This window comes from Simochromis diagramma, unplaced genomic scaffold, assembly GCF_900408965.1.
Source record: "Simochromis diagramma unplaced genomic scaffold, fSimDia1.1 OVJJ01000302.1, whole genome shotgun sequence".
In the NCBI taxonomy this organism is placed as follows: Eukaryota; Metazoa; Chordata; class Actinopteri; order Cichliformes; family Cichlidae; genus Simochromis; species Simochromis diagramma.
The window spans coordinates 13,481,044-13,506,868 of NW_024386792.1; the positions used below are offsets into that span (position 1 = coordinate 13,481,044).

Consider the following 25,825-nt stretch of genomic DNA (forward strand, 5'->3'; position numbering starts at 1 on the left):
AATGCAGTCTGTTCAGCACGTGGTCAGCGTCACATAAAAATAAGAATGCAACACATCAGACAGTCTTCTACTTCTTTCAATCAGGTTTGTTAAGTGTGATTGTTTTATATTTGTGTAACCACTGATTGCTACAACCATGAAAAGTTTAAAAGTCCTTGAGCATTCACAAGATTATCAGAAAAGTTGACCTCAGACCTTAAGGTCAAGATCACTGAGATTCAAATTAATCCAAGATATTAAGAAGATGCAGCTATGGTATCAATTCCAAAACCCTAAGTGATTTTCTTCTTGAGTCATCTCATTCACAAGAGTTTGAGAAAACTTGACCTCTGACCTTGAGGTCAAGGTTACTGAGCTTCCAACTTGACCCTGATTTTTAGTAGAAACACCAATCCTACATCTCCTCGTTCTCACATCCACAAACTTTGGTCGCCCACCTGGTTGGCCATACCTCATCAGCCTTTTATAGCTGAGGGGTAAAACACAAATACTGAGTCATAGCTCAAGAAGGTGTAACTGTTCAGATAATATTTTATTTTATTAATCAGGCAAATTAGTGGCTGCAAAGTTTTTTTTCCCCCCCCAAGTAAAACGAACTAACAGCCACTACAAATATACAAACACACCCGATGGTCAAAACTGATTTAATGTCAGTGTCCACTTGTGCCATTTATTGATTTTAAATTTCAGCAGTGACTTACATCCAGCAACAGGAAATGGTATGATGCAAGCGCTGCATCATAATAAACATAAGAGAAAGACACAACACTAAACAATGCAAACTTAAAATGCAGATTTTCTTGCGTGACAGCTTGCTGCCATGCAGGTGACTCAAGAGGACAGAAGCAAGTAGAAGAATTTTGGTTGGAATAATGCCACGTGAAAGTTACAGAAAGATTGTTCTAAATTTCCAGTGAGCAAGAATACCAACTAATGTATAAAAGGGGGAGAGCAGTGAAAAGAAGGCTGGGTTGTCATAAGGTCACTTGTCAAATCTAGGATGGGTTTACCAGGAACACAGCTGTCGGGACTATAAACAGTCCATGGATTTTCAATGCAAATGCAATGGAAAAAACACCCATCTGTGATACTGGTAGGATGCAATTAAGAAACCCAACCTTGTTTGATGCTGTAGCCTAACACACAAACAGGCGCACTTTAGAGTAAAATTTGGAGTAAATTTTACCTATAAAAACATGGGGCACTTAAAACCGGCACTGGGGTTACAATAATCTAATGCTCGAGACAGTAGCAAAAACGGCTTGTTCCAACTTTCTTTTGTTTTTTTTGTTTAGTTTTTTTATTTTACCTGGCATGTGACCCTACAGTACTCAACTGAAGACAAATGTCTGCATTTTCCAGATCATAATGACAGTAATTTATGAGAATCCTGTGGATAATAATACTATAATCAGTAGAAAGAGTCCAACTTCATGCAACAACAAGAACAAGAATTGTTTCACAACAAAAAAAAGAAAAAGTATTTAACAGATTAAACGGAAGAAAATTCACAGTTATGTTTCTTCTCACATTCATACGTTAAAGACTGGACATGCATGCAAGATTGGGTCAAAGATCAACACGGAGCAAAAGCTTTTTTTCCTTTGCTTGTGTTCTACAAAATGCTTCTCTATTCATTCACAGCTTGTGCTGTTGCACTAAAGTTAGGGGAGATTTATCATTTGGCTGATGTGAGAAATGTGAGCCTTGTACCCTACCTGGCAGGTCAAATGCATTTCAGAGGTAAAGGCAGACTTTGAACCGTATACATAGAAATACATAAAGTGCTTCTGTCAAAATAAACAAACAATAAAAACAGTACAAAACGGTTTTCAAAAAAGAGGTATCAAAACAATGCACTTGGGGGTGTGGAGGAGACTGGTGTCTGCTGGACATCAGAGGATTCCTGCAGGACAGACAAATGAGCTGGGGATTCTTGCTTTAAATAAAAAAGATGTTCGAAGATGAATGGAGGTAAGGAGGGGTAGTCGAGTGGCTTTCAACCAAGGATCAGGCTGGACTTGCCCCCCGGGGGGTTTCGGCGGCCAGATGGTAGTCCTGCACAGGGTTCCTCAGCCTGGGGGGCCTCATCTTGCTGCTCTCGAACTGCTTCAGGCTCAGCAGAGCTGTTTTCTGAGCATCAAAAGACAGTTTACAAAATAAATAAGGAAATGTTCCCTTATGACTTCTACTTGAAAGCACAGTCTGTGTGTCACGTTTATCGTGTTCACTCTCTAAACAAACTATGAATGCCATTGGATGTGGGTGTTTCCTGTTGTTTTCAGTTTACTCTCCATTTCAACTCAACTGCAGATAACAATAATTTGCTTCTCCTGCCCTGTTTTCAAATGAACACTAAGCTTGAAAGTTAGTTTGCTTTGCACATATTTAGTTTCCCCTGGTAAACTGGTTCTACAACTCTAAATTCAAGCAGACCATTAAACCTTATGTATAGTTAACTCAGGGAGGCAGACTGGGGGAGTCAGGGGGAATAATAATATTACCATGTCAGTGTTTCTTTTCCTCTCCTTTCTGTGTATGTGTTGTAAGCATTATATTAAAACTGACTTGTATAAATGTGCCAACAGTTGGGGTGCAGGGAGGTTTCGAACTAAAATAACAATGATGTGATCAAGAAACATGCTCTTACCATTTTCACGTACAGAGATATCTCCATCCTAATCGAGATAAGCAGAAAAGAAAGGATGAATGTTTGACAACTTCATGAAGGAACTTTGTACAACTGTTTTGATGGAAAAACGCACATTCACAGCGCAGTTCAACAGCACTAGTTACAACCCAAGTGTCATTTGGTAATTTCTCAAAAGGAAGAAGAGGAAAACATTGATACTTTAAATAGTTTGGACTTAAGCTGTTTCTTGGTGTTTGTTTGGCCTTAAGTTTCACTTCCTTTCTCTGTGCATCTCATGATCTGAGCCTTTGTCTTACTGTGGTGGGCGTGTCCCCCAAGTGACTGGTAGTATGATTTCCTCCTCTCCTCAGGGGGGCCGATGGCTCTCCACACAGCACACCTGTTGGTTTCCCGCCTAGAAGAGGAATGAAATATTGGGAATAACGAGAAAGACAATCCCAATTTAAATAAACACGTATTATATGTGTGTCTGTGTTGAGCTGTTTCAGTCTGGACTGCAGAGCTGGACAGATAGGCAGACACACATATGGGACTATCCCTTATCACTGCCAGCATGTCTCAAGAACTGTGTTTTAATGATCCACCAGTGGAAAATAAAAAGGCATCTCAAAAAAACATCACTGAATAACAACATCTGAGAATTGGGGCATTAAAACTTCTCTGAGGCAATGAGACCCCGGAGATTTAAAAATACCCCAAGCCGAGCCAACTGTCAGACACGCCTGACTGACACAATCCTCCACACTTCGTTCTTCACAGATTTTCTACAAAATCTAATTGAAAAACAAAACAAAACAGCGACACCTAAATCAGAGAGCATTGATCGATGCATCCAAATGCAACCAGATGCAAATATGTAATAAATGGCCTGATTATAAGCAGATAAATGACACATTTTCAGTTTCCCATGAAATATTTGCAAGTAACAAATGACATTTGTGAGGACAGGAAATAACAATCTCATGATAGAAGCTACTTAAACAGCTGCGCACTGACTGGACTCCTACATATGACCTTCCAGTTTTAAATTGTGCTCTGGGGAAGTTTGACATTTCTTTAGTTACACTTTCGCACGAAATGTCTGTCTTACAACAACCATTTTCACACTGAGGTTAATTTAGATGCGCAGTCATGTTCTCCTGCGTAGGCCACTTTTACTGTGTAGGCCATTTCCTTTTCGCCTCCAGGGGGTTTCTGGTTCATTCTCAGTACCCTTATTCACAAGCCTAACAGCAACGCATGTGTCTGTCAGTTTCGGTATAAATAACGGCTATTCAGAAATACTGTCTATCAACACATGATTGGGGGTAGAGAAGAAGGCCAAAAGGGCAAATTTACATTTTTATAATTTGTTCTCACGGAACAAAAGTGGTCCTATTCTCCAAATCGACAACAGCTTAATGTGACATTTCAACTACGTAATATGAACTTCTTAAACTTTTCAGTATTATTTATTTTTGCACATTTATTATATCAGATAAAAGGTACCAGCTTACCGTCATCCCATTTTATAACATATTCTAAAGGACCAACTGACTTTTTTGGCTGAATGAATGCCTGCAAATCCTGCTAACATCACATCTCTCGGTGTCACCAGCACCGATGCTGGTGAGACGGCCATCAGTGCTACTCCGCAGCCACCTAGTAGATACACCTGTGGTATAAATTCGCCTTGTTCTCAAGTTATTGCATTCACAGGATTTTCAGAAAACGTGACCTTATGAGGTCATGATAAACTAAATCACCCTGTGCACCACTTAACTGGATAGTCAGCAGAGCACTTTCTCTAACAGACTGAGCTCTGCTGCCACAAGGACAGATACTTAAACATTTTACTGCCATTTGTTTTTACTTTCCCCAAATATGTAAAGGATAAAATATTTGACACGCAGGAGCTGTTTGTCTTTGTACATCATGAAGTCATGAGTGAGTACTCTAGCGTTTGGGGGTTTAGGTCTGTGCCAATAAGAACATCTGGCTTGTACACGCATTACTGTGTGTGTACAGCAGGTGCAAAATAATACACTGACGCAAGCACTGCTATTAAAAAAATCATTTTAAGCATTTTCATTTTTAAGTACTTGTACTATATCCTACGCATAATCTACAGGGTAATACTGCACATTTTATTTCAAATTACACTTCCACCTGTAATTTCCATAGTTTGAAGAGTAACTTCTGTGTTAAAATTACATTTACTGCTCACTTTTTATTTTTAGCTACACTTTACTGGTATTGTTTAGGTCCCATATTTTGCTTTCAGAACTTTCTTAATTCTTTCTGTCAGAGATTCAACAAGGTGCTGGAAACTCAGAGACGTTGATCCATACTGATGATATGTAGTTGCTGCAGATTTGACAGAAATCCATTATGGAAATCTTCCGGTTCAGCACAATGCAAAGACGCTCAGGTGAATGATCAGGCAATTTGAGTACAGTGAGCACATTGTTCAAGAAACGAACATGAGATGGTTTGAGCTTTGTGGCATGGTATACTATCCAACAGGAAGCAGCTATAAGAAGATTAGTACATTGTGGTCATGAAAACTTGGAGCATTGTCTGCAAAACTATTCAGGTAGGCTGTTGCATTCAGACAATGTTCAACTGTAGGGTTGTAGTGATTCATCGACACAGTTCATGACGCTGACTTGAAAAATTGTCAACATGCAATTTTGATGTTGATGCATCATATTCTAAAACCAAATAAATATGTTTTTATATCTGCAATACACTACAGGAAGATATGGGGGCACTATCTCTCTCATAGTCTGCTAAGACTGAGCTTAATACTAACAAAGTAGGAACTCCAGCAACACTTGAGGGAAGATGAACAACTTTAATAATTGACCAACGCGTTTCGGCTTGTGACCCTGATGAAGGCCCCAAGCCGAAACGCGTTGGTCAATTATTAAAGTTGTTCATCTTCCCTCAAGTGTTGCTGGAGTTCCTACTTTGTGAATTCTTTCATCCTCTCCATGCACCTTGGAAGCAGGTGAAGTTGTGCCAGAAAATTTTTTTTTTTGCTTAATACTAACAAAGAAAAATGCAGCGAAAACAACGGTGAACCAAAGAGAGGAAATCCCAAATAGTTGTTTCTGTTTACCTGGATCTAGCGTTTTCAATGAGAGACAAGTGGAATAATGGAAGAAGATCAAGACAGAGACTTCTGTTTGGGTGAAATTTCACAAAAAACAACTTTTCCTCCACAGCAGCACCACTGCAATGTGCGGACATTTAAAATGTCCACACACTGGTGTCACGACACGGCATTTAATCTGTTATTAGACTCAACTGACTTCTCTCAAAATGTAAAAGCACCCACCCACCACTTTAATCACACTCTAGATCTTGTTTTAACATATGGCATAATGAAAACCATCTCCTGTCTGATCATTTCCTAATAACATTTAAATTTACAATAATAGATTACACAGCAGTGGGGAGTAGATTTCACAGTAGATGTATTTCTGAAAGTGCTGTAACTAAGTTTAAGAATATAATCCACCCACTGTTGTAATCTTCAATGCCCTGTACCAACACAGAGCAGAGAAGCTACCTGAACGCTACTAACAGAGGTCGATTATCTTGTTAATAACTTTGCCTCCTCACTACCTATGACTCTGGCTACTGTAGCTCCTGTGAAAAATAAGGCCTCAAATCAGAAGTACTTGACTCCCTGGTGTAACTCTAAAACACGCACCTTAATGCAGGTAACTGGTAAGCTGGAGAGGAAAAGGTGTTATACAAATTTAGAAGGTCATCATTTAGCTTGGAAGAATAGTTTGCTGCTTTTTGAAAAAGCCCTCTGTAAAGTTAGAACATCTTCACTGATTTAAGAAAATAAGAACAACCCTACTTCTTCACAAAAAATTTAACCATTAGAGAAAAAATGACTCATAATCAACTCATATATGTAACATTATCCACAGCTACTTTCATACCATTGATATTTAGAGTCTTTTTCTAATTACTTCCTCCAAACCATCAACATGTCTTTTAGACCCCATTCCTACAAAACTGCTCAAAGAAGTCCTGCCATTAATTAATGCTTCAATCCTAAATATGATCAACCCATCTCTAATAATGGGCTACCACAGGACTTCAAGCTGGCAGTAGATAAATCGTCTCTTGACCCAGCTGTCTTAGCTAATTATAAGCCAATCTACAACCTTCCTTTCATCTCAAAAATTCTTGAAAGAGTAGTAGTCAGATCATCTGCAGAGGAATGGCTTATTTGAAGAGTTTCAATCGGGTTTCAGAGCTCATCACAGCACAGAAACAGCTTTAGTGAAGGTTACAAATGATCTTTTTGTGGCCTCTGACGGTGGACTCGTCTCTTATCCCGCTAGACCTCGGTGCAGCGTTTGATACTGTTGACCATAATATTCTATTAGAGCGAGCAGAGCACGCTGTGAGTATTACAGGTACTGCGCTGCAGTAGTTTGTATCATATCTATTTAAAAGACTCCAATTTGTTCATGTAAATGGAGAGTCATCTACACAAACCTAGGTTAATTATGGAGATCCACAGGGTTCAGTGCTAGGACCAATTCTGTTTATATTATACATGCTTCACTTAGGCAGTATCATCATAAGACATAGTATATATTTTCACTGCTATGCAGATGACACCCAGCTTTATCTGTCCATGAAGCCAGATAACACACACCAATTAGTTAAAATGCAGGAATCTCTTAAAGCCATAAAGACCTGGATGGCCTGCTTCTTAATTCAGATAAAACTGAGGTTATTGTACTTGGCCCTAAAATTCCTAGAAATATGGTATCTAACCAGATACTTACCCTGGATGGCATTACCTTGGCCTCCAGTAACACTGTCATTTTTAGAATGTGATTCATTTTTCCCCAGGATATGTCATTCAAAACAAATATTAAACAAATATGTAGGACTGTTTTCTTCCATTTGCACAATATCTCTAAAATTAGAAATATCTTGTCTCAGAGGGACTCTGAAAAACTAGTTCATGTATTTAATACTTCCAGGCTGGACTACTGTACTTCATTATTACCAGGATGTCCTAAAAATTCCCTGAAAAGCCTTCAGTTAATCCAAAATGCTGCAGCAAGAGTACTGACAGGGACTAGGAAGAAAGAAGAAAGCATATTTCTCCTGTATTGGCTTCCCTTCATTGGCTCCCTGTTAAATCCAGAATTCAATTCAAAATCCTGCTCCTCACATACAAGGTCTTAAATAATCAGGCCCCATCTTATCTTAATGACCTCAGTAGTAGTACCATATCACCCCATTAGAGCACAACACTACAGGGTTACTTATTGTTCCTAGAGTATTCAAAAGTAGAATGGAAGGGGGAGGTAGAGCCTTCAGTTTTCAGTAGGGCTGGGTATCGTCACTAATTTCTAGAATCGATTCGATTCAGTTTCAGAAGGTCCCGAATTGATTCGATCCACGATTCGATGAACATTACCTGATGCTGCTGAAGTGAAGGAGAGCAAAGTTACAGAGGTTTTATTACAGGCACAGCTAAGCATTTTGCATAATTTTAAAAAGTTTAAATTTGTTCAGTAGCCTATTTAACTGCAGAAATGAAGCTTTCTTTTCAGAAGTAAGTAAAAGGAAAAAAAAACAGCGGCCGACAGCACTGTAAACAACGTTAGACTGGTGGGTAATAAGCAAGCAAATAATGGAGAAAACTGAGATTTTTAGATGGGACACTGTTCTTGAAGTACACTAAAAGAGACAGAGAGCTGTGCCTGAAGTGAGATTTTATCGTGCTGGAAGCGAAACAGCAAAAGTAAGAAAGGGAAATCAAGATATGTGAAGCGAAATGTGAAGCGTAGTTTGGATCTTCCAATATTGTTTGGAGAGAGATAAAAACCTCCAGCTTCAGAATCTAGTGCAAAAAAGGGCGTAAACACAAAGTGCGGACCCGCCGAAACATCAGAATCAGTGAGCTGTCGGCTTTCAAACCCGACTGTGTCAATGCCGTCGGGTGAGAAAGGCGACATCTCACTGATTCTGATCCGTCGGCGGGTCCGTGCTTTGTGTTTACATCTTAGTGCAGAATCTGTGTACCTGCTATCATTCACTGTTTTAGCTGTTTGGTGGTTGTTGAAATTTTGTGAGGTTTAACCTGAGATTCTGGCGTTTTGGGCAACATAAATTTATATTTAAAAATTGATTCAGGATTTTAATGAATCGATATCACGTTATCCAAGCCAGAATCGATTTTAATCGATAAATCAATTACCAAAACCCACCCCTAGTTTTCAGACTCTTCTTCTGTGGAACCAGCTTCCAGTTTGGATTTGGGACACAATATATGAGGCGACTGTTTTTGTGATTTGGCGCTGTATAAATGAAAGTGAATTGCATTGAATTAATTGATTAATCAAAAATAAAATCATTTGCAGATTAGCCGACTGCCAAAATAATCTTTTGTTTGCCGCCCTACTCAATTGGTACTAAGACACTAAAGTGTACATTCCACCACCAGGGTAAACCACTGACACAAGTCATTATTTATCCAATTAAACTAGCCTGGATGGCTAAATACACTGATTTGCTATTATGTGATTGCCCAATTAGATATTTGTGTTAATGCACAGTCCAACAGGTGTACCTAATAAAGTGATCATGAGTTCTGAACATAGTGAGCACAAAAATGTGTTTTATTCAGATAGAGTGCCTGTTGCTTTATTTCCAGACACTCTAGACTTGGCAGCATTCATGACGTCACAGGATTACAATAAATCCACTTCTGAGAAAGAACAAGGAAGCGTTTATGATAATTAGTTTATGTGAATATGTACTTTGAGCTTATAAAAGCATGCAATGGAGACCGTGACATAAAACAACTGAAAATTTGACATTTGGTCAATGAAAAATAAACAGATAAATTTATTCCTATTCATGCTATTCCTACAGTCTTGGTATTTTATGGAGTTGTTATATCATAGTAGTAAGATTACTTGTTACCTAAAATAAAAATTTGTTAGGTAATTTGTTACAGTACTCACTGTAGCACTTTTGTTTTACTCCATAATATTTTCTGAATTGCATTTTCATATAATTACAAGCCCAAACAAGGGCACAAATTACTACTCTAATGAAGAGATACACAAGCTGTTTCTTTAAGATTTAACACAAAGACAACAGCAAAGTTAAACACCAGCCCAGAGAGTACTTCGCAGCGGCGGCCAGTCAACTGTAGAAACAGCCACAGGTACGAACTAAGGCTTGAATGCTATAAAGGAGAAATATAAGTAATGCAGATATCTCCACTTCTAAAAAGCTGTAAACTACTCTACCATTTTCCTTCTCCAAGCACACCAACTGGAATCAGCTGACTGTGCGGAAGTATGTGAAAAACAATTCCATGTTCGATTTTTTTTTCCTTTTTAAATCAGTCATTGTGGAAATAATTGAAAAAAACATGCTTGGCATTCATTTATTAACCTTTTGATTTGTAAATATAATGTGATTACTGAATTCAGTAAAATAACGTTACATTACTGTGTTAAACAGAAATGTAATGTGATCCCATACCACCCCACGTGTCTCTGTAAACACATAAATCTCTTACTCTCTCTCTTGTCTTTGACAAACCTGCTGTGGCAGTTGCAGGTCAGGTTAGGTAAGTAAGCAGAAAAAAAGAAACCTGCTCAGTGACTGTGAGTAAATCACTTCTTGAAAGGAGAAGGAAAGAAATATACTTGAGCCTGCTAATTCGAAGAAGACCTTACTCTGCTTAATCAAAGTTCAAAACAACTCAGGACAAGTGTCCCACTTCTCAAAACACCAAAACACAGAGAAGTAAAAGAAGGAACTGAAAGATGGGGCTTGAGTGAATTATATCCAGCTTAAACTTTCAGAACAAAGAGAGGACTATTACTTTCAACCACTCAATATGAGAAGTAAAAAAGGAGGAAGGAACTGTGTGGAAGCTTTTCTTGCATTTGGTATGAAATCATACAGGACTTTAAAGATCCTGTAGGTACTATAGTATTACTCAAATCTTTATTGTGTGGCTCAGAAGATGAAAAGATTGTTAATACTAAACTACTCTCTATTGTTAAGTAAATTCCCCCATATATTAATAGACCCCTGAACACTTCCTGATGTAGGCTTCCTGATGTCAGCTACTTTCTTGGTGAAGAGTATTTTACACTGATGTCATCACATGGTTATTCATGTCTCTGGACTTTCCACCAACACACCATTGTATGTGATACTTCCTACCACTTTTTTTACAGGCCTATCACAACAGTGTCTATCTTAAGTTGCCAAAAGGTATCCAGAGGCCAATTCCCCAAATGATACAAGGATAAATTTACTAATGACAATTTATAATATATTTCTAACATCATACATTAAAAACTGTTTCACTAGAGACCCTGAGATCTTCAAATTTACAGTAGACATTCTGTATTGAAGAGCCATTTTTGTAGCTATATTGTTTAAAAGAAAGTATCTATCACAATAAACTTGGAGTTTTATTTAGATTTTTTCCAAAGGTCGGAAAGCATGAGAAATGCTTGTGCTAGCTGTATGCGTAATAGACCTCTTTTGTAAGATGTACTTTTAAAATTATGTTGATGTTTAAATAATTTATTTTCTTTTTAGGTGTGTCTCATGCTCATTTGGGGAAAATGCTCTGGAACAAGAGAAGCCAATAAAAATTGCAATACCTAGCATCATATTTACCTCATGTCTAGTTTCATTTCCTTTTTTCGGTGTTTTTTTGTTGTTGTTCATCAATCTACATTTAGGAAAGTACACTTAAGGCCAAAAGTCTACATACCATTGTCATGTGCATGAATGTCATGGTAAGTTTGGTTTTCTATCATTTCGTTGAACTTCTTTTTTTCAGGATGGAATCATTGTACAGCATACATCTTTAATGATTTATAAAAATACAAGAATTGGGTGCACAAGTTTTCATTTGTTTTGGACTTTCTCTAATCCATTTAGAATGGCCTACCCAAAGCCCCGACCAACCCTTTTTAACTCTACTGACGATTTGTGAATTATGCCTAAAAGCTAAGTCTGTGCCAGGAAACCAACCAATTTAAATGAACTCTATGAGCCAAAACAAGCGGTCAAAGATCCAGCCAGAATTATGCCAGAAGCTTGTTAATAACTACTAAAAGCATCTGGTTGAGGTCGAGGTTTCTTGCTAAGTGCCATTTAACCAAATATTAGTGGGTATATGTATACTTTTGACCATGTGTGGATTAGAAAAAAATCATAAACAAATTCAAAGTTGTGCACCCCATTTTTGTTTTTCAAAATCATTAAAGATCTATGCTGTACAATCATTCTACCACAATAATATTTCAAAGAAATCATTAAAAGACCAAACTTTCATAAGCACAACTGTATATATTCAGCACTGCAACAATAAGACTTATTAAACCATGGTGTTCCAGAGGTTTCTACAATGAGACAATGACTATTTATTTTCAGATGATGCAGATGATACCCGGATGTATATATCCATGAGGCCAAATGACACAAATCAATTAGTTAAGCTATAGGTATGTCTTAAAAAAAATAAAGGTCTGGATTGCTTCTTATTTCCTACCTCTCAATTCAGACATTTGAAGTTATTGTACTCCATCTTAACAATCTTCGGCACATGTTGTCTAACCAGATACTTACTCTTTAGCCTGCAGTCATTTTTGATCAGAATATGTCCTTCAACACGCACATTAAACAAATATGTAGCACTTACTTCATTCAGCTTGCGAAAAAAAGTCTGAAATGTGATGCTGAAAAGCTAGTTTGTACATTTAACACTTCTAGGCTGGACTTTTGTAAATCCTCACTAACAGTCTGCTCTAAACGCTCCCTGAAAAGCCTTCAGTTTCTCCAGAATGGTGCAGTGTTCTGACAGAAACTATAAAAATAAACCACTGCTGTTTTCCCATGGTTTTATGTTCTAACAGAGCACTTCACTCTCAGAATGCAGGCTTACTTAAAGTTTGTAGTTTTTTTAAAAGTAGAATCGGGGCAACAACCTTCAACCTAACAGGTCAATCTACTATGGAACCAGCTCCCAGTTTGGATTTGGGACCCTCTCTACTTTTTGATTAGGCTTAAAACATTCCTTTCTGACAAAGCATGTAGTTAGGACTGGGTCAAGTTACCCTGAACCATTCTTTAGTTATGCTGTAATAGCCTTAGGTTACTAAGGGGGTTCCTGTGATCTACTGAGTATTTCTTCTTCACTCATCGCTTTTCATTCCCTGTTCGTTTATACACCACTCCTGCATTTAATATACTGTAGTTTGGGTTTTTTTGTTTGTTTTTTTGTCTAATATTACAGGGTCTTCATCCTACAATAAAAAATTACTGCTATTGTGAATTGGCGCTATAAAAATAATTAATTAAATCAAAAAGGCCATTCTGAACATTTTAATTTTAAACAATAAACCCTGTGCTTTAACAAGGAATTGAAGCAGTCAAAACTACACAAATATTCAAGATTTCTGCAAACTTGTTGCTTACGAGACAAACACTTTTGGTCCAATATATAATCACGATCTTTTGGGAAGCTAACCTGCTGTGTGAACTATCATGACTGGAAACAGATTCTGGATACATTTTCTAAATAAGATGGCTATGGCAAATTGAGCTGTAGGTTTTTTGACAAAAGCAACATATGTGCAGATGTGATGCAGATATTACCTGGTGGGTTGTTCCTTCGATTAGCATAAGGGTCTTCTGGCTCGGCAAAAACGCTAGACGCCATCTTGTTTTTCCGGACAGGCGGCTTCTCCTCATCTGCACCAAGCGAAATGTTGGAGCCACCACCAGGAGGGCGCAAAACCCTGGAAAGAGAGAGACTCTTCTGTTTCTTCTCACTTTTCTACCAATATTTATATGTATTTATTAAATGTTATGCCTTAGAATTAATGCTTCGCTTATACTCATATCAATAAAATTCAGTGAATTGTGTTTTGGCTCGTACAACAATGAGCATCCCAGTGGGGGGAGTGTGTAAGAGTCACGATTACAGTTTTTTATAATCAACTAAAACAAAACTGAAAACTAACATATTAGGTTCATTCCAAGAAGGGAACATGGATCCCTTGGGCAATGAGCAGGAAGGTCAGCCAAAAATAATAATCTGCCATATGAAAAATGCGGATCTCCCTGCTGTGGGGACACTGACAATGACGAAACAAATAAACGAATAAAAAGAAAACAAAATCACTAAACCGAAATGAGCAAGCTCCATTGTGAAACTAACTGAAACTAAAAATTCTTAATGAAACATAAAGTAAAAGTGAAAACAAAACTAGATTAACCCAGTAATGAATCAGACAGATTTATTATACTAAGCGATGGGTTTCTGTACATCTGCTAGGGGTGGGGGAAAAAATCGATACTGTGTAGTATCGTGATATTTTGTTTGCTAATAATGTATCGATACAGGGACAGCAGAAATCGATATTTTGTTACAAACAATTTTTTCTCTGAAGTCAACATGCTCTGACTTCAGAGCATGTTGATCCTTTTTCTGAGCAAGAATCCTGACATTCCTTCACTGTCCAAATGTGTTTAACTTTTTTTTTGGCAGCAATAAACATGACAGTTTACTTATTTTAGTTTAAGACATGTTTAATTTTAATTAAGTTTAAAACTTTTTTATTTAATGTAAAATTATATTTTTTTAAAATTTACTTTCAAATTCTTCAGTTGCTGAATGGGCTGCATAGTTTTCATAAATTGCATAGTTCAGAATAGCTATAATTGTACCAGATGGTTGCATTCAGTTAAGTTGGACTAGACTGTAATACAAACCGTTCAGTTTGTCAACAATAAAGCTGACTGAAATGAGAGAAAGACTGAGTGTGAGACTTTGATATTAGATAAAATGAATATTGATAAAGTTTACCTTCATGTGCAGAATTTAAATATCGCAAAATATTTTAAAAAATCGCAATAATATCGTATCGTGCGTTAAGTATTGTGATAATATCGTATCGCGAGTTGTATGGTGATTCCCACCTCTAACATCTGCCAGATTTTAAGTGGTAGAGAAAGAAATGTAAATTACTAAATGGCTAAAATTTTCTTTACACCACATAACCTCACAACTCAGTTGCTGTTTAGAATATCATACACCGAGACAGACTTGAGAGATACATCTATCAAATAAATATAACACCTGAAACCTCAGATCTATAGATGTGATATCATGGTATTTGAAGAGTTTAATTCATAAATACAACCATGTTCAGTATATAATTGGTGCAACCCCCCCCCAGTCTATTATGGGATTCTATTAAAGAACTCTGGGTAATGGGCAGTGGAAAATCTGCAATATATAAAGTTATTGCACTAAAGGTATAATCTACATTTATCTGAAAGTAAGAACAGTATTGATAAAAATAAACAAGCAAAACTGGAAAAATATAGTTTTAGAAAATAACAGGAGCCATTTCAAAATCAACAATGTATGGCATGTATGGTGCACTAAAACAATTAAATATAATAATGACAACAATTATTACTAACCTGTGATTTATGTGATACATTATACTAGTTATTATGCTTAAAAATGGAGTAGGCTATTTAACAGTGTTACATATGTGGATTGTACCTTATGCCCAGGTGTGGCATATGCGTGTTTATGGTTTGTGTATAAATGACAGGTGTCAGAATACCTTGATTCTTCAAATATTGTGAAAGTAAATATTTTTTAATCCTCATATCTCCTACTGCATTTTGTATTACCTAACTTATGACAGCTGCGAAACTATATTAATACAATGTATTATGAGCACCTTTTAGCACCAAATTAATTCCAGCTGATGTGCCTTATACAGATGTGCCTTATACATGGGTAATTGAGACTATATAATTGAGGAAACTTAAATTTTCTATGCTGTACATGCAGCAGATTTTAACAATGTTATTTTGGTATACGTTTTCAAAAACACTAAAGATAACAACAGTTTGTGTTTTTACAGTGTGATGATGATTAAAATATGCTTTCGTCCAAGTGCACTGTAATTATGGTGCTACTGAATTTGCTACAATAACCATATAACTTTCTGAAAACTCATTCGTTTAAATAGTGCTCATTTATTTTTTTTGTTTTTTATCTTGGTCTTAAATCAGATGTTCATTGCATCTAATAAACGAATACAATACACGTGGAATTCAGTGTATGGTCTATATAATGTCAGGTGTGGCCAGCAGTAACATGGCCCTCGCCTCAATCAGACCATATGCAAGACAGACTAAAGCATGTCTTACTGCACCTCCGATAATAATCTCGCTTCCCTGATCAGAAATCTGCGGGAACCCCACCCAGCTGAATGAATATATATTTACTCCCCTACGTTTTCCAAACAATAACCACAAAATACTCAAGCAGGAAATGCAGTACAAACACAGGAAGGCATAAAAGGCCTCGGAACCACGATTAGTCTGCATCAGCTCGCTACACATCCTCTCTCCACAAAAGGCAGCGGTACAGACGTGTTGTCTTGCTAACTAACGCTCACGTTCGAATGCTATATCCGGATGGGCAAAATGGGAAGGCGTGGTAGCAAGCTTTATAATTGTATCGTCGACGGCTTTACTTTCAAACTATGTCTAGGCGCCTTAGTAATAATTACAGGCAGGGGCAACAACAAAACGTTCGTCTATTTTTCTCCGTTAGCCTGTGTTTCGCGTTGGGGTAAAGTCAGAGGATGCTGGACTTGTTGGCTTCATGGTGGATGGCTAACGGATACACAGATGTCTGAAAGACGCCTTTTACCTGGAACTGCTTTTAGCACCGGGCTCCATCCCTTGAAATGTCGTAGTAGTCGTCATTTTTGCACAAGATGTCGTACAGTATGTTAAGCCTATCAGTATGCAACCAAACTACACTCTCATAAGCAGTATTTCACCACCTCATCACTATCCACCCTAGCTGGTGGCTCCCAGTCAACCTGCTTCCAGTCTGAGAGGACCAGTGTAGAACTAAACGACGAAAGAGATCTCACTTCCGGCTGTTGTTTCAAAATAAAATAAGACAACTGTGGGAAAAAAAAGGGCTGCGATTCTGTGGTTCAATTAGCTCACGTGAAACTGTATGTTAGTGTGCTTAGGGATATAAATTTTGCAGCTGAGGAGTTGCCCTTTGCTATCTAACCATTAACAAAAACGACACCTTCGAATTTAAGTGTGAAGCCAATTTTCATATTTCCGGTTTTCTCTGGTTAGAGCTGGACGGTATGTATATTTTGAATTTGTGGATTAGAGAAAATCCAAATCCAAAATATCTTCAAATTTGCGCACCGATTTCTTGTTTTTTAAAGTCATTTAAGATGTATGCTGTAAAATATTTACACCATGGACAAAGAGCAGTACAAAGAAGTCCGAGGATGCGTTAACAGCATGCTGACTGTTCACTTAAACATAATTTCTTCTGGGATTAATAAGTATTCTGATTCTGATTCTAAAAGCCCCAAACTACCATGATCATGCTCATGGTGAGTGTATGTAAACTTTTCACTACAAGTGCACTTCTCCAAATTTTAAGGGATGTATAACAAAATGTCCCCAAATGAGGAAATGAAGCATGACAGGAGGTGACACACAATAAGATAAATTCAAATTCAACACCATACGAAAAACATCTCATACAAAAGATGGATATTAAACTTACTCAGAGCTATTGAAGTGTGAGTCACTCTATCTCCCTAAACAGGACCCAGTAACCATTACAGTGGCAGACATCCTAGCACTGTACAGCACTAGGCCCTGACATGATTCACACCTACTCCCTAAAGAAGTTAACTGCATTTCATGAGCATCTTGCAGCATAAATGAACCAGCTGTTAATGGATGAAACACCCAGAATGAAGGCCACCCAACTGAAGGCCAGACATTCCTGAAGCCCAAGGATCCCCAGAAGGGATTGGCCCCATCCATCTACCAACCAGTAACCTGCTTCAGCAAAAAATGGAAGTTCCTGTCAGGCATCATAGGAGCTAAGATTAAGGTTCAAGGTTCATTATTTGCCATATGTGCATAAATCAGCAGTCAAGGCACATTGGAATTATTTTGCTCTCTCAGTCATAGTAAGCATGCTTGGAAAAAAATAGGCAAAAATAAATTCAATTCAATTCAATTTTATTTATATAGCGCCAAATCACAACATAAGTCGCCTCAAGGCGCTTCATAGATACAGAGAAAAACCCAACAATCATATGACCCCCTATGAGCAAGCACTTTGGCAACAGTGGGAAGGAAAAACTCCCTTTTAACAGGAAGAAACCTCCGGCAGAACCAGGCTCAGGGAGGGGCGGCCATCTGCTGCGACCGGTTGGGGTGAGAGAAGGAAGACAGGATAAAAGACATGCTGTGGAAGAGAGACAGAGGTTAATAACAGATATGATTCAATGCAGAGAGGTCTGTTAATACATAGTGAGTCAGAAAGGTGACTGGAAAGGAAAAAACTCAATGCATCATGGGAATCCCCCGGCAGCCTACGTCTATTGCAGCATAACTAAGGGAGGATTCAGGGTCACCTGGTCCAGCCCTAACTATATGCTTTAGCAAAAAGGAAAGTTTTAAGCCTAATCTTGAAAGTAGAGATAGTGTCTGTCTCCCGAATCCAAACTGGAAGCTGGTTCCACAGAAGAGGGGCCTGAAAATCAAAGGCTCTCCCTCCCATTCTACTTTTAAATACTCTAGGAACAACAAGTAGGCCTGCAGAGCGAGAGCGAAGTGCTCTAATAGGGTGATATGGTACTACAAGGTCATTAAGATAAGATGGGGCCTGATTATTTAAGACCTTGTATGTGAGGAGCAGGATTTTGAATTCAATTCTGGATTTAACAGGAAGCCAATGAAGGGAAGCCAAAACAGGAGAAATATGCTCTCTCTTTCTAGTCCCTGTCAGGACTCTTGCTGCAGCATTTTGGATTAGCTGAAGGCTTTTCAGTGAGTTTTTTGGACATCCTGATAATAATGAATTACAGTCGTCCAGCCTGGAAGTAATAAATGCATGAACTAGTTTTTCAGCGTCACTCTGAGACAGGATATTTCTAATTTTAGAGATGTTGCGCAAATGGAAGAACGCAGTCTTACATATTTGTTTAATATGTGCATTGAAGGACATAAACAAGACAACACAAAACTAATATAAATTGTAAATTATAAAGTATACCCCCTTTACAAGAGGGCTGTACCCTGACTCATGCCCACCTTGATAAACCGTAGGATGGTGGTCTCATCAGCGTATTTAATGACAAAGATGTTATCCTGGGTGGAGACACAGTCATTCATATACAGGGTGGAGAGTTTGGGGCTGAGGCAACAGCCCGCCGAGGACCCTGTGCTGACTGTAAGCGCAGCAGACGCTCGTCCTCCCATTCTCAGCACCTGTGGTCCATCTGTCAGGAAATCCAGAATCCAGTTGGGAGTTGGGACGCCAAGGTATGTCAGCTTCTTGGTCAGCTTGCCCGGACGGATGGTATTGAAAGCAGAACTGGAGTACAGTAAAAGCATCCTGCTCTACATTCTGCTACTCTTCAGATGTTGCAGAGTGTGGTGTAAGGCTATTGCTATTGTGTCATCCACTGATCGATTGGGACAGCAAGCAAACTGGAGCGGATGGACAGTGTCCGGGACCATGTGGTTGATATGTGTGAGAACCAGTTTTTCTAGGCACTTTATGGCAACTGGTGTGAGTGCCACTGGCCTGAAGTCATTTAGGGTGGATATGTCCAGTCTTTTGGGGGCTGGTATGACTGTGGAGGATTTGAAAATGCATGGGACTAAAGCCTGGGATAATGACAGGTTGAAGACATCAGCAAACTTCTTCTCTTAACTAACTGAAGCCTTTCATTGAACTACCAAAAAACACTAATTGGTGCTCTCTTTCTAACCAGACACGTGGCAGCACTTGTGCTATAATTTTGTTTGTATTTAACAAAATAAAAACGTAGAGATAAGTGTACACATTAGTTTTTGACTGCTAGTGAAATTTGTTTTCTTTACAAATAACTCTCACTGAACTAACACACCCAAACCCTCAACATGTTTGTACTCTCTGCTCATAATGTCTTCATATTAAATAAGTTTCTGCTTTTTAAAGAGCTTACTTGAACATTGCACTCAACAAAAAACATATACTTCCTAACAAAAAAAGGAACTTCAAGGGCCAAACTGCAAAATTGAATTTCTTCTTGTCAACATACTGGCTGCAAGCATCCCATGGGCTGCAAATTTGAGACCCCTGTTCCAGATGAATAGGCGTAGGACTCAATACATGGGCCCAGAAAGGAATTGAGAGAAAAAACACCATGCTGCCGGAACATTGGTCAGTCTGGCCTCAAAAGTGACTACTCTGCACAAGAGTAGTTAGAATTACAATTACAAGAAAGCCTATGACACAATGAGTCACAAATGGACATGAACAATCAAAGGGACCCTGAGAACAACACTAGAGGCCGTCTAGTGCAAAAGTACAATTGCAGGATTTACCAAGACCTGAACCCTCTCAGCCATATCATTCTTAAGACTGGCTCCAGATACAGACAACAGAATGGAGCAAACGTTAACCACCTCCTCTACATGGATGACCTCAAGCTGTATGCCAGCCACGAATGAGACATCAATTCCCGAGTAAGATCAACAGCAGCATCATCGGAATGCCATTCGGACTGGTTAAGTGCAGTCAGATGGTAAATAAAGAGAAGGAACATAGTGAGAAGCAAAAGGACTATTATTAGAAATCAAGATTGAATATATTGAGGACAGTACTTTAGAATCCCCCAGCAAACTGGAGCCATAGAGACCCGTGGGAAACTATGAAATACCTGCAGTAAGGCCAGTTCTGACAAGTCAGCTGAATGGAAAGAACAAGATTTGCGTCCAGCAGACTGTAGGGATGACAAAGATCTATGTTCAGAAAAGTGTAGTGTAGTCTAGGAACAGCAAAGATGCTGCGCAAGACTCAAACTCCAAGGCATCTGGTAGAGGGACTAAGCTTGAAGAATAAAGACAACAGCAGGGCAAGTGGGGACATGCATATGCACACACAGCTTATTACATCATTCAAGAGATCATTATCTAGAAACTGATTACTTTTGAAAACTGACTACATATCCACTGTATTTTATTGGCTATGGAATAATGGATAATTATATATTTGGCTGCTAAAAGTGCTTACATCATAACCACACATGAAAACTGCTGTCTGATGATTATAATTTGAAGACGTTTCAGCATTTCCTCTTATTGCATGGAAACAAATAAATGAGAAGGACATTCAAACCTACAATTTTAAATGACTGCAGCAGTACCCTGCAAACAGTTTTCAGATGTGACGAAAACACACATACACACGGATTTGTAAAAAAAAGAAGAAGAAGAAAAAAAAAAAGACTCATTTTATTCCAACAATACATTTTTATAATAACAACAGATGTCAGTGAATTTAAAACACCGGGTTACATCAATCAAACCTCCATCTTTAATCAAAGCCTTGGTAAGTATAAAAGCAAAAGCAGGACCAAGCGTTCTCTTCCGAAATTAAAAAACAAACAAAAAACCCAAACAAAAACAGTTTCTCGTTTCTTCGGCACATTAGACTGACTGCAGCCTACTTATTGTCTGCACTGCGCTGTTCAGACATGTTAACATGTCACGTAACATGGCAGTGTGATCAAACTCAACACTAACTGTGCTGCCTTTGAGTATTTTGTGTAAATATTCCACTGGATCGTATCAACACTGGTCATGAGCATTTGAAGACTGGGTATAACAAAGATGTTCAGGGATGAAAGGGGGAGGTAGGGATGTTCATAGGAAACAGTCTTTAAAGAGGAGAGCCTCCAGTTTGCTGTTGGAACACGTCGATTGTATCTTCATCCTCCATTTCTAGCTGCAAAAGAAAAAGACAAGAAAACTTTTTAAATATTAGAAGGAAGTACAAATGCTTTAAAAGGTGGCCGAAGCCACCGTGTTGCAACCCACTGGTATGTTAAAAGACTTGACAAACAAGTTATTACTCAGTGAGCTGCAGTATGAACCACAGATCTTACTTCTTTCTGAATGGACTCGATGTTTGTTTCCCAAGCCCATAAACTCATCAAGAAAGTGTTCAACGAGGTCACAGAGGGAGGAAGCCAGGGGCCATTTTCCCACAATCAAAAGTTTTTCAACAAAAGGATTGCTCGCCCTCTGGTGGCCATTAAAATATAAGACACATCCATGTTGACTACACTTTTTTAAGACTTGAGGCCTGTACTATGAAGCAGGATTTGTACCCATCTCACTAACTTCAGGGTTATTTATTGATATATTCTGAAAGCTGTTCACTTCTTGCTGTTCTGGAGAAGGTTATACTCAAGATAAGAGATAAACAGGTAGAAAACTGCCTACTGAGCACTCACTTTTCTGGAAAAGTATCATCACCATTTCTGGAAGATCTCCTCAGATCTCCTCCTAAGAAGGTCCAAAAATATTTAATAGCATCTAAAGTTTTTGTCTTTCCCACCTGCTCTTGGGAAGCAGCTTAATTTCTGCTTTTTTCCCCCACTTGTCAACCGCAAGTTCAGAAGATTATCCTATAAGCATTAATATTCTCCTAAAACATAAGCATATCTAAACATTAACTCAATGAAATAACAATTGTAATCCATCATCTCGTCCTGTGTTTTAATAACAGACCTGTAATACTTGTGTGTAAACCTACACAGCAGTTACTATTGTGTGCTTAACCTCTTCAATTTTTTTTTAATATCATAGCTTTTAATTTTTGTTGTGTGTGTGCTGTCACTACAAAGTCCATATGCATGATTGGTCATATGTTGTTAATGTCACCCCCTTTATGTGAAGGTGCTTGTAGACAGGCTGTTATGAGAATATAACAATACTTAATGTATCAGTGTATTCATGTATCATACCTGATTTATCACCCAGTGTTTTGACTGTTTTCCGCTAAACATCATAGTAAAAACATTATGTTCTGCACTGACATGAAGGGAGTACTGCAAATGCAACAAGGAGTTAGATCTGTTCATCACAGCTCTTATGCAAACTCTATGCTTTTTCTGTATACGACACTAAGTATTATAAACTCTTTCTTGGTCTAGTTGTAGTACAGTTGTAATGCAGAATTACTGCGTCTTTGAGTTTATGAAAGTAAATGGTATATGCTGATAACATATCAGCTGAAATGCAATCTCGGGACTGCAAAAACAAATAAAAAAAATCAAACCAAACCAAAACAAAAAAGGGTCGTGTTGGCCTGGCCTGGAATCCCCCAAACAGCTGATTGGTTTGTGAGTACTGCAGCATAATGCAGTGAGTTTACATGTAGTAACTAATATGAAATGTAAGATCCGGAGTAGCAAGAATGTGAGGACCAAGGGTTATTCAGCCGTAGTTCACAATAACAAAAATTGATTCCAAAAGTGCACAAAAACAAGAGCGTGTACACATACCTGAGAAGGTGTGTCTGTTTCATTGATGGGCTGACCGTCAAATCGAAATCGTATTTGCCTCATTGACAGCCCCTGAGTGGAAAAAACAAATGTTTACTTTTAAACATCACAAGGCATTTTTGTGACCGCAGGTTTAAAACACTGGCTGTGAAGTGCAATACCTCCAGTTTCAGGAGAACCTTTGTTGTTCCCCATCTCTCACTACTGACCGCTAAACTAAAAAACCTCTTCAAAATTAGATGTCAATAAAGAGGGTGGGATAACAGGAAATTATGTGGTTAAACTTGCTCCAAGACAATAAGAACAGTAACACGCTGACCAAAATTAAATAATACAATATATTACAAAGTTACATATATGAGAAATAGCTCTAACATATACAAATAACACAATTTATAAACATCTAGAATTTTACAAAGATTAAATATATATGATTGACATTTTACTCTAATCTGCAATCCTTTATTTTCAGTACAGAGGACGTGCAAGAAGGGGTAACTATCACACTGTGTACTGCGCATTAGATGGGGAAGGACTGATGTTGCACACCTATTATGTATAAAGTAGACCTTAGGTGTTTTTTAAGACTCTTAACTTTCAGATAAATTTAAGGTTGTCTGGATTGGGCCAAACCTTTCCTCCGGGTACCATGTGAGTAATGACAAAATTAAAACAAAGATGTGCTTCTATAGGGCCAAAACAAAGTCAAGATGGTGGGGGGCAATACATACAAACAATTGGTCTTCACACAGTTAAAGCAAAGAGCCTTGTTACCATAGCTAACAGAAGTTGATGCGTCATTGGATATTTTTGACCATCTGATATACTTAAACATAATATAAGCATAAATAAATTAAGTCAATTAATAAAAATACTGGTTCAAAACATATGCCTTAGTTTTGAATATTTGCCCTAATGGATGTCAAAATATAGCTTTTCCCCCCCTCCATTTCTGATTTGGCAAGAACCATGTATTTTTAAATGTCAATTTCTTGGTCTCTGGAATAGGGATGACCAATTTTAGAAGACCAGCAATACATTTAACCTCCTAAGACCCAAACTCTTTCATGGCATGCATTTAAAAATTTTTCTTTGCTATTTGGGTTGATTGGGACCTGATGAATGTAAAAACAAAGAATTACCAGATTTTTTTTTTACCTAATTTTTCTTTCTGAGACAAATGAGATCCACATACGAGGCATTGGTTTTAAATTTTGATAGAACAGTGGCAGTATAATGTCCTCATAAGTGGATATCAGGCCCTTGTAGAGAAAAATTAAGTATTTTCGTCTAGACATCTCAAAATGTGATGTCCACATATGTAGACACCAGGTCCTAGGAGGTTAAAGATACTTATAAGAAACAGTTAAAATTGTGTCCCAGTCTCACCTGCCGTTCACAATAAGCTTTCATCAGTTTGCTGAGAGGAGTGTGCCTTTTGATCTTAAACTGCACCACTGAGCCATCCTGTCCTGCCACCTTCAGGTTGATGTGCTCGTTGTTCTCAGTCTTTACTCCCTCCTAAAGACAAAAAACAAGTTCATAGAAAGTCAGATTATTTAGAAAAAAGGGGGAGGAGGTGTGACTATTTACAAGAAACTGCGCCCGCCATTTCAAATTCCGAGTCATAGGTGTCTTGCATATCTCAGCGATACCTCATTGTCTTCAAACAAAAGTTAATTTCACAATACGTGTGTGGATTTACGTTTTTTTGCTTGTTTTTTAATCCTCCGCGACACCAGCCTGCCTGATGTGCGTAGAGCGGGAGACTAGCGTGGGTACCGAGAGCAATGAGGACTGGATTTACAACTTCAACGTTAGCATTAGCTATAGGCAACTCAAGCAACAATGGCCTTCAATACAACAAGATGCACAGCGGCCTAGCAAGGATTCAAATGATACTACTTGTGCTATTAACAAAACCCTTATCTCTTTACCCGGGCGTATGGCTAGCGATTGAGTACAACGGTACCCTTTCTTAAATTTAAGATTCGTTTACACATTACGGCTTTTGTTGTTTTGTACCGTTTATGTTGTTCTGTTCTGTCTCAGCGTTAACTCGCTTTTCTTGAACTGGTGCTTAATCTAGTCGGACATCGGATAACTACATTTTCCATTACATGTGCATTACTCATAACGATGGCAAAAATGTAGAGGTGCCGATTAAAAATTATTTTACAGAAAATATAGATTTTTTTGAAAATACACCAATGGATCGAGTCGGTTAGCCACGTTAGCTTATTATGCTAATTTCACCCGTTAGCTTCCTAGCAAATACCGTAAAGTTAGCGCATGTTTGAAGCGGTCTTTGGTGTTATACGATTCGAAATAATTGTACGAACTCCTTTCCATCAGTTTACCGTGTACATTCAACTTTGTATGGGCTCTGATTCATTTAAAGTCCAATCCTCACCTTGGCCTTTCCATCTGCCATGGCTGCTGCTGAGGACTGTCTGCCTGCGTCTCGCCTGTTCTGCTGCTGCTGCGGCTGCGCAGTGTAGCGCGCCACTTTGCGTCGGCCGCAATACAGTGAGCGAAGAGCCCGCGTTTCATTTAACAGCAATATAGTTCATGGCTCCAGTATCGTCAAGTTAATAAAAATGAGTAAGCGAAGTTTAGATGCATATGATCTGGGGATACAGGAACTGTATCTCTAGTTCGTACTCACCATCTGGCATTGGAAAATAAATAAATACACCACATGGACTATGTTTGGTTATATTAATGC

The 25,825-nt window shown here is 38.2% G+C and overlaps 2 protein-coding genes across 2 annotated transcripts; both read right to left on the reverse strand.

The window, feature by feature from the left end:
- Positions 1 to 511: 511 nt before the first annotated feature.
- Positions 512 to 16,634, reverse strand: jpt1a (Jupiter microtubule associated homolog 1a). The gene is made up of 5 exons (XM_040024670.1): positions 16,413 to 16,634; positions 13,325 to 13,467; positions 2,950 to 3,047; positions 2,651 to 2,678; positions 512 to 2,133 (listed from the first exon to the last, which is right to left on the reverse strand). The coding sequence occupies exons 1-5, from the start codon at positions 16,466 to 16,468 to the stop codon at positions 2,000 to 2,002; spliced, it is 459 nt and encodes a 152-aa protein (XP_039880604.1). The 5' UTR covers positions 16,469 to 16,634; the 3' UTR covers positions 512 to 1,999.
- Positions 16,635 to 20,748: 4,114 nt separating this feature from the next.
- sumo2a (small ubiquitin like modifier 2a) lies at positions 20,749 to 25,634 on the reverse strand. Its single transcript, XM_040024675.1, has 4 exons — positions 25,511 to 25,634; positions 24,487 to 24,618; positions 23,098 to 23,169; positions 20,749 to 21,533 (listed from the first exon to the last, which is right to left on the reverse strand). The coding sequence occupies exons 1-4, from the start codon at positions 25,529 to 25,531 to the stop codon at positions 21,468 to 21,470; spliced, it is 291 nt and encodes a 96-aa protein (XP_039880609.1). The 5' UTR covers positions 25,532 to 25,634; the 3' UTR covers positions 20,749 to 21,467.
- Positions 25,635 to 25,825: the final 191 nt, after the last annotated feature.

What these genes read in the sequence shown, in the direction of transcription:
- jpt1a (XM_040024670.1), bottom strand. Translation starts at nt 16,468, where the DNA reads ATGACGACTACTACGACATTTCAAGGGATGGAGCCCGGTGCTAAAAGC. An exon ending in GGTGCTAAAAGCAGTTCCAG is followed by an intron (nt 13,468 to 16,412) that starts GTAAAAGGCGTC and finishes CTCTCTTTCCAG; the next exon opens with GGTTTTGCGCCCTCCTGGTG. An exon ending in TGGGGGACACGCCCACCACA is followed by an intron (nt 2,679 to 2,949) that starts GTAAGACAAAGG and finishes TATCTCGATTAG; the next exon opens with GATGGAGATATCTCTGTACG.
- sumo2a (XM_040024675.1), bottom strand. Translation starts at nt 25,531, where the DNA reads ATGGCAGATGGAAAGGCCAAG. An exon ending in TGGCAGATGGAAAGGCCAAG is followed by an intron (nt 24,619 to 25,510) that starts GTGAGGATTGGA and finishes TTTTGTCTTTAG; the next exon opens with GAGGGAGTAAAGACTGAGAA. An exon ending in AAACAGACACACCTTCTCAG is followed by an intron (nt 21,534 to 23,097) that starts GTATGTGTACAC and finishes TTTCTTTTGCAG; the next exon opens with CTAGAAATGGAGGATGAAGA.